This window comes from Centroberyx gerrardi, chromosome 5, assembly GCF_048128805.1.
Source record: "Centroberyx gerrardi isolate f3 chromosome 5, fCenGer3.hap1.cur.20231027, whole genome shotgun sequence".
Lineage (NCBI taxonomy): Eukaryota > Metazoa > Chordata > Actinopteri > Beryciformes > Berycidae > Centroberyx > Centroberyx gerrardi.
The window spans coordinates 5422422-5434352 of record NC_136001.1 but is presented as its reverse complement, the minus strand read 5'-3'; the positions used below and the strand labels follow the sequence as shown (position 1 = coordinate 5434352).

General features: G+C 45.0%; 1 protein-coding gene across 1 annotated transcript; it reads right to left on the bottom strand.

The window, feature by feature from the left end:
- Positions 1 to 426: 426 nt before the first annotated feature.
- Positions 427 to 8161, bottom strand: LOC139914538 (cation channel sperm-associated auxiliary subunit beta-like). Its single transcript, XM_071902877.2, has 2 exons — positions 6443 to 8161; positions 427 to 1683 (listed from the first exon to the last, which is right to left on the bottom strand). The coding sequence occupies exons 1-2, from the start codon at positions 8159 to 8161 to the stop codon at positions 427 to 429; spliced, it is 2976 nt and encodes a 991-aa protein (XP_071758978.2).
- Between the last annotated feature and the right edge of the window lie 3770 nt (positions 8162 to 11931).

Sequence of the window (11931 nt, the reverse complement as noted above, 5' to 3'; positions counted from 1 at the left end):
TTGAGTCCTTCAATTTCACCTTTATAGTCATTTAAAGGTTCTGGAATCTGATGTCCAACGCTGCAGTAATCAATACACTTTGGATTTCATGCCAAATCAGTCACATTGCATATCAGATTGATCACCTGCGATACTAGTTCTGATACATGTGGATTCAGTTTTTCTTTGTAATTTCTGATGATTCGTATCAGAATTGACCAAGTTTGAATAAAATGAAAGGTTTTATTGATCCAGGGATTCTCCACAGAACCAGAATATCTGCTTTTATCTGGAAAAACTTTAACTCTTGAGAAAATACAGAGAGTTCGGAAATATCAGCAGTCTGGAGTGTGAACAGCTGAGCTTCAGTCTGCTGAGAGCATTATCATGGTAATTATTAGTAATTTATACACCTGAATACCTTGGCGATGTAGTGCAGCAGGTATCTCAGCAGCAGCATGGTTGCCAGGGCGATGGCAACACGTAGACCTGCACCTCCTCCTCCAGGGGGCAGAGCGCCACGCCGGACACCACCGCCACCCGGAAATGGAAGAGCTGCGAGCCGAGCAGGTCGAGCCGCAGGCCGTCGGGGTCGAGCGCCGCCTGGGTGGGGCTTCCCAATGGGCCGCGGCCCGCCACCTTCCAGTCATCTCGGTCGTTCACCTCGATGACGCTGACGAAGTATGGCGAACGGAGCGGACGGTCGGGCTGGCCGGGCATCCGCAAGAAGAGCCGCAGTTTGAGGACGGGGGTCGTCAGCCTCGGGACTCGCCGCCTGCAGTCGGAGTTGGCGGCCAGCGGCGAGAGTCGCATTGCGTCGGTGCAGCGGCACTGCTCCGCCGAGTGCTTCCCGGCGCAGCGCTTGTAGCGACCCGGCCGCCGCCCGGGGGGGAGGGGCCGGCCGGGGTCGGCGTTGTAGATGTTGTCGGAGATCGAGATCCGGTCTTCGAGTCCAGAGGGGGGACGGTAGTTCACCGGCAGGTCGATCAGACTCGGTCGACCCTGGTTGTCTATCGGGTTGCCTCGCAGCCAGGCCCGGTTTGTGATTGGCTGAGAGGGCAGGTAGACGATGGCCAATCCCTTAGGACACCAGTTCTGCAGTGTGAAGGAGAAGGAGGAGGAGGTGCAGAGCAGAGAGGATTCTGGGATACTCAAGCGGACGGGGGTCATGGTCTTGATGCTGAGCGGGCTGGCGGCCCGCACCGTCACCAGGTGGTTGTTGGCGGCGTTCCAGCGGTGCTCGGCGGAGAGCCGGATGGCCGAAGGACTGCTCAAAACAACAATCAGCTTCTTCCTCTGGACGACGGGCCAGGACGAGTCAGTCATGACGGCTCTAAAGGTAAAGTTCAGCTGCTCTCTGATGGGAATTCTGACCAACGAGTCTCTTCTCAAACCGTCCAATGACTGCAGAGCATGGCGGCACGGCCCCTCTCTCATGCCCCAGCTGGCCAATCCGGCTGAGTTATAGAGCAGCCAGTTACCTGCGGCGTGGAGGCCGCTGGGCGGGACTAAAGCTGGCATTGTCGGGTTGCCGACGGCCACGCCCCCCGGCGACACCCTGATGATCAGGTAGCTGCTGTAACCAGGGGCAACCACTGTCTGCCCAATGTGGGAGGAGCCAAATGACGGGCAGGTGTCCAATCCCTGTAGCCGCAGTTCCACATTAAGCCCCTCCCTCTCCTTCTCCACCAATAGGCTGCAGCCCTGCAAGTAAATTTATTTTACTTTATTTGTGAAGTGCTTTAAACAAGAAAACTTTACAAAGGCTCTGGCTGATTCTCAATATGCGTTCTTGTGCGTTCTCGTGTCCTCCGTGACGCGTTTTACGTAATATCTAACCACCAAAGCACAATTCCAAATCAAAAGAACAAGCGGACAGAGGACGGATAGAAACCCCGGAAGTTTCCTCGCCAACCTCAAAATATTGAGGAAGCATCGGATGGAGACTTGACCAACGAGAACGAACTGAAAGCCCCAAGATTCATTGCGACAACGAGCAGCGCTGCAGTCTGCAGCACAGAGCCGGTTAACAGCTGGGAAGACTAACAACTGTGTGTCTTCATTAATCATCTAACACACAGTCCATATGAAACTGTCAGGAAGCGTCTCTGTTCACTTTGATGAGAAGATCGTTCTCCCCAAGACAACCTGGGAAGTACGTTCTCCACAAGGACACAAGTATCGACTTGGCATTCTTGGTTTTGATAACGGGTCCACTTGTTATTCACGCCGGGGCGCACGGGCCTGACGTAGGCGGAGTTCGCAGGTAAAATCAAGTGCAGAAGGCACCTGGCGGGTGTTGCTCGGATATTTTACAACAACAATCCTTATTTCAGCAGCTCTGCGTGGTGTAAACACAAAACATGCTGGTACAAGGACAGAAAGCATTATATCCTACATTACATCTTGCAAGAGAAAACGTAAATCCTCATAATGCTTGTTTTTTGTCTGGTTCTCTTTCTACCGCCATTCAGTAACTCAGCCAATAGGAGAGCGCTGGTGACGTCATTGGCGGTCTCAGCCGGCAGGTTGAAGCGGGCCGTCTGGTGTACACTGCGGCGTTGCCCGTTTTAATATCAAGTGCTGACTCCGCCTACCTGGGCCAGTTTAGGCATACGCCGGGTGGAATTACAAGTGGACCCTATCAGTCTTTGTCTCCTTCATAAGGATGCCTCCTTCCTTGCTTCCTAACTAGGAAGCTTCCTAACCAGCTCCTTGTCTGAACCACCTTTAGAGACAGACAGCCTTGGTCATGTGACTGCAGTAACGTTCCACTCCTCCAGCAGCCGGTCTGATCAAACTGCTTTTTAAAACACATTAAAGAAATGATCAAACTCCTCCTGTGGTTTTTCTCTCAGTTCATTTCTCCTCCATCAAACTGAGGCAGGAGAGACGTTATCGCTAGCTAGCTAAACTACGCAGGACGCTAACGCTCATTTACACTGACTGGACTCAAATCGAGTCACATGATTCACTGCTGACAATTTTCACACACAATGGGCCTCATGCAAGAACATTTTCGTATTCTTATCTTAAATTTCTCATACTTTTTTCGTGAGGTGGACTAGTGTGCCACGTCAGATTCACCAAACGCTCGTATCTTCAGAAAACAGTCATAAATGACCTGCGTAAACATGATGAATTCCACCTGTTCTAAATGAACGCGCGTTCATGAGAATTGTGAATTTGCATAATTGATGCCCCAATAATACCATATAAGGTTAGGCGTCCGGCCCATATGTCGGTAAGCTTCATTCATAAAACTGAGAGGAAGACTAAGAAGAAGTCTACCAGCTCTGAGATTGAAGTCCTACTATTAGAAATAAGTCAACCGAAGCATATAATTAGGGTTCATACCCCGAAGGGAATGAGCGAAAACCACGAAACTTGGCCTAATAACTGGAAGTGACTTGCAAATGCTTCCCGAGAAATATGAGCCCAATCGGCCAGTAGGTGGCGCTGTAATTAATGTAATTAATGTAATTAATTCAATTTTGGAAAGGCCACGCCCCTCACACCGTAAGTCCAATTGACTTGAAATTTGACACACTAATCCAGCTGAATGTGCTCTACAAAAATGCCATTTGGACCATAAAGGTCCGCCTAGATGGATTTTTCGCTAATTAATCTACTTTTTGGATTTTGACCGAATCAACACCAAATTTGGTATACAGCCTTGGGGGACTGCGATACACATTTCTATTATAAATGAGCAAGATCGGTCGAAAAACATGGCCGCCATCAACCAAAATATCTTCGCAAAGGGCGGGGCTTAGCAATTGGCCATAACTCATTAACCATTTGTCCGATCATCATAAATCCTGGTAGTTAACTTCAGTCCGTGTTTGGGAATAGGTTTCCCAAAGTATTTTGAGCCCGACCCATAGGGAGCGCCACAAATGCCACAAACATGTACCTGAAAACCCCGTGGACGGAATTTCACCAAAATTGGTGTGCATGCTCTGGGGGCAAGTATTAACCAAAATCTGAAGTGCCGCATTGATCGGTGCAAGTGGGCGTGGCCTATCACATATTTGCTCATAACTCAAGATGCCTTTGAGCAATCCTGATTAAACTCACTGGAGACATCCTGCGCTATCTCCTGAACATACACACCGAGTTTCGTTCAAATCCGATGGAGGGGGGACGAATGGCGGAACTTTGAGTGTGCAATTATCGAAATGCTGCAGCCTTTGTGATGATGAAACAAGTGTGTGATTGGTCTCGCTCCTTCTTTAAACAGAATTAAACTAGCTGAAGTGACTTTGTGAACCTTTGTGAAACCTGAAACCCGCTCGTTGCTGCTCGCGGCTTTAATTTTGGCCGATTGAGCTGCTTCCTTCTGTTGAGCGCAAAAAAGGTATGAACCCTCGAATTGCCGCTTGCGGCAATATTATTTAATATAATTCAATAGTGGAATCAAAGGCCCTGCTAAAGCCAAGGAATGGGGAAAAATAACTCTGTGCGTTCCCTTGCAATAAACAACTATAGTATTCCTATACATTTTAGATGAACACTAAATAAATATCACAACAAAGCTATAATTCCCTATAGGAATATTATAGTGATACTACAGAAGACAAAAATACCATGATAAGGTCACTATAAACTCACTATTGAGTACCACAGACACTCTAAGTCCCTATCGGAGTATTATAGGAATATTATAGGACTATAGTGATTTGTCGTTAGGGCACCGTCACAGAAATAAAAAAAGAAATGGCTTGACATGAAATTAGACGCAAAAAGCAAGGCGATCCATGACTGCAACAGGAGGGCCAGGAGGAATTCTCCGTCACATAGACAGATGAAAGAATAGGCCTATACCTGCCATAATTGGCAATGTGGTTGTCAGGTGTCCAGCGATGTCGCCCTGGACAGCGACTTGCACCTCAACCTGGTAAGACCTAAATTTAGATTCACTTGCACTTACCCACATTAAAGTTATCAACTGGAGTAAAATAGCCTATAAATCAGATTTATCTCCCTCTATAATGTATTTCCCCAATACAATCTAACCTTGCCTTTGTCTCATCTGAGTGTTTGTCAAATAACCTGGCAAATTAGTGTTTTTTGTTTTGTCTTTGTATTGAGTGCACTTATAGGCTACTAACCCACATGGAGATTTTATGCGGCTCTGGTAAAATAAATTACGCACTACCTTCTTTTGAAAAAGACATCAGTGCTCCCTTGCTATTTTTCCTGTTGCTGTAACCACTGTACTGGTTAATCTCAACATGATTACTTTACAGTGTCATTTATATATTCAAACTCAAAATTTCTTCAAAGTGACAGAGATACAATCCATTAGTCAACAACAAAGTTTTTTTTTTGCTTTGGAGAACAGCAGGTTGATTGTACGTGACTCGTACGACAGGTCTGGACCACTCGTACATTTTGTTCGTACCCAAGAGAAAATTCTAAATACGAGAAAATTGGTGAATGCGGCAAGTTCTCTTAAATCACTCGTATGAGTGATTTAAGAACGAATTTGTTTGTACGAGTGGTTCTTGCGTGAGGCCCAATGAATTTAAAATGTCAGATGTATTTTATTTTTTACGGTCATAGGTTCATTTTGGAAAACATTTTGTCGAAGCGGGAAATTCTGAAGTTTCGTTCTTCTTCGCTGATGTTGCAAGGTATTGTGGGATTTCCTGCTCCACCTGAGGAGCCACTGTATGCTTCCTTCGGCCAAAACACGGAACCTTAAAAGGAAGCTATGTGTCCTACCTGAAGGAGACAGAACTACAACTGGAACATTTTCACTTCCTAACTGCTGCCTGAACAGGAAGACGGAGCCTGTAACTGACAGCCGGAGGGTTTCTGCTCAGCTTATTAAAGTCCATCATCCTGTTTCATTTCTTCATGGTTTATACGACTCTGATACTGACAGAACATGCAGCATTACTCACCTCCTCTGGGCTGTTGTTCCTCTGCATACTAGCCATATTACAGATTTGCTCCATTCAGATAATTCAGAATTGAGGACAGATCAAACCTAAATTATCACTCATATTCTTCTTATTTGTTATAAATTTCATCTAGACATTTTTTTAATTTTTCACCTAATTCATTGTGCATATTCGTCAATGTTTTTGTACAGTTTCATGTCGTTTATTATGTCTCAGTATGTTCTGCTGTTTTTTTGCAAATCCTTATAATGGTGTAATTTAGTTATTTTCATACTTATCATTCATACATTTCTACTTAACTTATGTTCTAATGTTGTAATATGTGTAATACCCCATTTTCCCTGTTATTACTTATATATATATATATATATATATATATATATATATATATATACACTATACTGTATATATATTTTTTTTTGCTGTATCCTGTTACGATTTGCTGCTACAACGACCCAATTTCTCTACGGGATCAATAAAGTTTAAAATAAAATTTTAAAGCACTTTTAAAAGCAGGTTTGTCACAAAGTGCAAAGGATAGAAATTCATACCTGCTGCGGTGCTGCCTTCAGGGAGGTGCCTTTGATTAGCTGGAAGATGGTGCCCATGACAGCGCCGGTGAAACCTGATTGGTGGTGTTCCTGGAAGACCTGAGTGATGCTGACCTGCCCTCCGTCTCTGAGGAAGATCAGCTTCCCAACGTCAGCTGGAGAGAAGAGGCTGCTGTGTTGAGGTGTGTGTTCAGCAGGTGTGTCACGAGGGATGTGTGTGTGTTCATGCAGCAGTACGGTGGTGGGTGAGATGAACTGCAGCGCCAGCGGCCGGTCAAAGCCAGACTCTTGTTTCTGGATCAGCTGCTCGGTGTCGATCACAGAGCGACCAAACCCGCTGGGTGCTTTTGGTTCAATGCTCAGCGCCGTCAGGACGCCCATGTGATCGCACAGCAAGGCGCTCTGATCCGGCGCCGGCATCCTCAGATGCACAAACCGCCAGTTTAAATCGGGCTTCATGAGGTAGAGGCGGCCCCTATCAGTGAGGAAGACCACAACTCTGCTCAGCCTGCAGCTCACGACGTCCAGAACGCTCTCCTCCCCCTCCAGAGAAAACACCAGGTGGAAGGTCGCGCCTCTGCTTTCCGACAACCACACCTGGGAGCCGTAAAGGACAACCTGGTCGTCCAATAGGAAGAGTCCCCTCGGCTGGAAGTGGACGGTGACCGGAGGGAACCTAGTGCGATTTCGAAGAACTTCCCCTTCCATGGCGAACACGGAGACCGTGGCCGCCTGTCCGTCGCTGTGAGTCAACAGCAGGCCGGTCTGTTGCTGTCTATCGTACAGGAAGGACAGGCAGTGCTGGCCGGTAGTGGCCCGGCAGCTGTGCCACTGCCTGAAGGGAAAGCGGCTGTAGACACAGCGGGAGTTCAGGCTGGAGGTCAGACTCACGGTGTCGTCGGTGTAGTAGATCGGGTCGGCCAGGCACTGCGAGGACGACCACAGGCTGCAGGAGGAGAAGCTCATCTGGGCCAGAGCCGGCAGCAGCAGCAGGGTGAAGTCCAGCGGGGCGGCGGCGGGCCGCAGCAGGTCCCGGCTGACGAACAGCCCTCTGCTGGTCAACAGGAAGAGGTGGCAGTTGGTCAGCTTCACGTCCACCGCCGAGATTCCCCGGCAACCGGACAGCTGCGCGATGAGGGAGCAGAGGGAGCTGGTGGCGTTGAACCAACGAGTCCGGGAGGTGAAGGCGGACCGGGTGATGCCCAGCACCACTCCGGGATGTTCGCCGGGACCAAACACGGGGGCCACGACGGCCACGTCGCCGGCACAAGGAGACTGGGCGATCTTTAATCCGGTGACCCTGGGGAGCAGAGAAGTCAGGGAGGCAGCGCTCATCTCCTCTCCCATGGTCCACTGCAGGACGGGCTCCCTGACGACGTCCAGCAGAGTTCCTCTCGCCGGCCGCAGGACGCCGCCTCCACCGGACGGCATGCTGACCTCCACGTACCACTGGTGCGCCGGGGCAGGGTCTGTCCTGCCCGTGACGTCCTGCCTCAACACGTTGACCCGCCATGTCGAACGGTCGGCGCTGAACATGAAGGAGAAGGTGCGGGAGCTGCTGGAGTTGTAGATGGTCATGATGGGCATCTGGTTCTGATGCTGACGGGTCAAAGCTCCCGACCCGCCGCTCACAGCACAGCTGACCTCCAGGTTGTCGAGGCCCAGGTAGAGCCGGACGCTGCCACCCTCCGCCTCCGTGTCGCCTCCACACTTAAACATGTCGCTGCCTGCGCTGCAGCCTGCAGCTCCGCTCAAAATGCTGAGAAGCATAAGAATCACAGTCGCAGTCGACTGGAAGCTGATAAGACGTTGATGCCCCATTTCATGTACAGCTAGAGAGGAAGAGGAACAGGAAGAGTTAGTGCTAGTAGACTGTCTGCCTCAGTAACAAACTGCAGTCAAGCCAGGTTTCTTACTGTTGATTCTCAGCAACATGGTAAAATTGTCAGTTAGAATCAATTATTTAATACTTAACTAGCTGGAATTAAGCTAACTTTCTGTCTTTTCTGTTTGAGCCAGATGGTAACATCATCAGTGGAGGGGACGGGGGGACTGGCTTAGAGAAAGAGAAGTTGGAAACTGACCATCTAAAAAGAAAACGTTAGCAGTACTGATGTGAGACTCTACATCCACTGATCCTCCACCTACAACTAAGAAATGGAAAAGAAGCTGGTGCTGATCGTTTCGATACCGGATCAATATCAGCTTAGTATTTGTCAAATGGAGAGCGCTAAAATCGCAAAGGGTTTTCCAGAGAAGAAGAGTTAGCTACAGTCTTACTACTTTTGACGTCATTACCATGCTAGTTAGCGTCAGCATGCTAGCATGGTAATGATGGGGCAGACGTATTTCTGTAATTCCACCACACAGCTGCCAGAGCAATTGCAATAGCTTCAACCAGTAGAGGGCAGCCGCCATGTGTATTTATAACAATCTGTAGAATCCAACAACTTTGCACTAAAATGTCAAGATTTAGATCTGAATCCATCGACAACACTAAAACACATCGGTTTTCAGGTGATAAAAAAGTGTTTTAGGTTTTTTTTAGGTTCAGTTAAGCCGGCCACACTGATCCGTCAGAAAACGGACAGAATTATTGACGGATAGATTTCTGTCAGTTGGGCTGTTTTGGAACGTCAACATGGTGGAGAGGCAGAAATACAGCAGCCTAGCTTCGCTTCTTACTCTTTAAATGTTGCTAACCAGAATTAAGCTAACGTTAGGTTTCTGTCTTTCCTCTGTGAGTTGGTGAAATCATCAGTTCATCAGTTACAGACTGACTGTAGCTGCTGAAGCCAAGAGGAGAAATCAGAGATCACAGACACAACATAACTGACCTGAAAGCTGAAACACCGCTGAGGAGAACAAACGGCCGTTCGGGTTCCTGCCGAGCCGCCGGACCGCAGCGCGAGGACTGCGCGTGCGCGGGAGTTTTTTTTATTTTTTCCGCAGGAGTTTTAGCTCGCTAACCAGTTGTGTTTGATTAATCAAACTACTTTCATTATTTACGTTGTTTATTTTCTTCTTTACATTTGAGGCAGACAAGGACAAAAGTTTGACTTTTTCTAGCAGTCAGCAAGTTGATAACTGAATCTCCCTCTATAGGAATAAATAACATTTTTCTACATTTTTATGTAGAGGCTTGATATTTATTTTTATTTGTGTTTATTTTTTATTCCTTGTTTCGTAGTTGTTCTATTTTTTTTTTGATATCTTTATATAGATATATTTATATATCTAGATATATTTTGTGGATATCTGCAGTTGCATTGTTTCTAGTCATAATTCTAATTGTAGATATCTGAAATTGCATTTTTACTGGTCATAATGCCAATTGTGGATATCCGTAATGACATTTTTACTAGTCACAATGTATTTTGGATATTCAAAATTACATTATGGATATCTGGAATGGTTTTTCATTTTGGATATCTGAAATTAACTAGTAACAATTGGATTGTAGATATCTGAAATGGGAGTTTTTCCTAGTAAGAATTCTATTGCAGATCAAAAATGCAATTGTGGATATCTGAAATTGAAAGCCCAATACACATGAATGGCAAAAGTGACGTCATTTGTCCTAGGAAGAATGACGTTGTGGATATCTGAAATGTTCTTTTTGACTAGGACGAATTGAATTACAGATAGGCCTATCTGCAATACATATCCAGTCTAGCTATTAAATGTTAAAACGGCTACTTATACTTTTTAAGGATTTTTAGATATCTTAAATTTAGTTTTGACTAGTACAATCAAAGTTGTAGATATCTTGAAATACAATTTCTACTAGTAAGAATGTTATTGTGGATATCTTTAATTACCATTCTGACTAGTGAGAATACAATTTTGACTAGGAGAAATGCTATTATGGATATCTAAAATGTAATTATAGATAGGAGTGTGGTTCGATTAAATGTTAAAACGGCTTGCCATATCCGTGCGGCCTCCGGAGTTAGCATGGTAGGCCTAGTTATTGGCAGTGTTATCATATTTTGATATTTAGCAGAGGAAGTATAGAATTTGACTGAAGTATGTTTACATATGTGTAATCACTACAGTGAGGTTTCAAACCGTTTTGGAACAAACAACATATGTAATGTAAATGATCACATTTTTAAACATGTAGTCGCCCAGTGAGCTACGTAGCCGTTAGCCACCACCTAGCCAACAGCTAGCAGCTAACTAGGCCACATGTTCAATGTGGTTTTAGACAACTGTCAATTTTAGCTTGATTTATCAAGATGTTATGATGTCCCCAACACAATTCAGTCTCCAACATAATACAAATGAAAAGATGGCTATCTGTCAAGATGAAAATCATTCATCATTCAAATGTACAATTCTTTCCAAGTGGGGAGGCCAGAGACCAAGATCCTCTTGGATAAACATAATTCCAGTCTGAATTGAACCTGCACCTGTCAATAAAGGTAGGTTATTGCACAAATCATTTTGACTTCCCTGATTTTCATTTACACTTTTTTCAAAACTGTTTAATTTTCTCCCCCTGTATGGAATGATTGAATTTATTGAAGTTGAAACTGATTATAGAAATCAAACTCATGATGCTCTTACCAAGTTTTTATCCTATTAAAACCATATTGCTTTGAAAAGTCCTAGATATTTAGTTTTCTTTAGGATATTAAATTGATACTGGACTCTTGATTTGTTCTGATTTGACTTGCTGTTCTACATTTAGACTTGAGACTTGACATTAATGACATGGACTTGACTTGGTAATCTACCTTCTTCCTGAATTTCCCCAAGGGGATTAATAAAGTGCTATCTTATCTTATCTTATCTTACATTTAGACTTGGGACTTGACTTTAGACTTGTGCTTCAAGACTTGAGACTGACTTGGGACTCGAGCAAAGTTGACTTGGTCACACCTCTGATAATGTATAATGTTACGAACAAGGTCCCAAACTATGGGCTAGACCAACAGTAAATATCAATTGCTCTTTTCCTTAGGTATACATTCAACCACAAGAGGGCAGCAGAGTTACACAAAGGATGAGTTTATGTACAGTGTGTTGTCTAATTCAAGGTGACAGAACATTCCCAGGCATGGCTCAGTATTAGAAAAGCAGCTAAGGCTTAACATAGTTGTTTCCCTAGAAAGCACATATCTGAGGAAGTTACATATGTGTATTTTATGATGTAGGGCCATCAAAGATTTTGCCTATAGTATCAATGTAATTAATGTTAAAAAAAAAAAATAATAAGCATATTGCAGCTTTAAGAAGACTTTTACTCCATTTGAGATCAAATACATTCCTCCTCTACTAACCTGGAGTTCATAGTTTTAGGCAGTTTCAGGAATTTTCTATATAATTTGAATTAATTCTGAAAGATTACAATATGCAATATGCCAAATATAATATTATTCCTTGACATAGGAGTAGGAAGACAAGTGACTGATGTTGCTAACCATTTCCATATCTTGCCAAGATAACTGTGAGATCGCATGAGAAAAATATATGGTCTGTAG

Bases quoted from the DNA above. Each gene is read 5' to 3' on its own strand.
- LOC139914538 (XM_071902877.2), bottom strand. From the start codon at position 8,161: ATGTTTAAGTGTGGAGGCGACACGGAGGCGGAGGGTGGCAGCGTCCGG. The intron at 1,684-6,442 runs GTATGAATTTCT...ATTTACTTGCAG, and splicing joins TGAAGGCAGCACCGCAGCAG to GGCTGCAGCCTATTGGTGGA.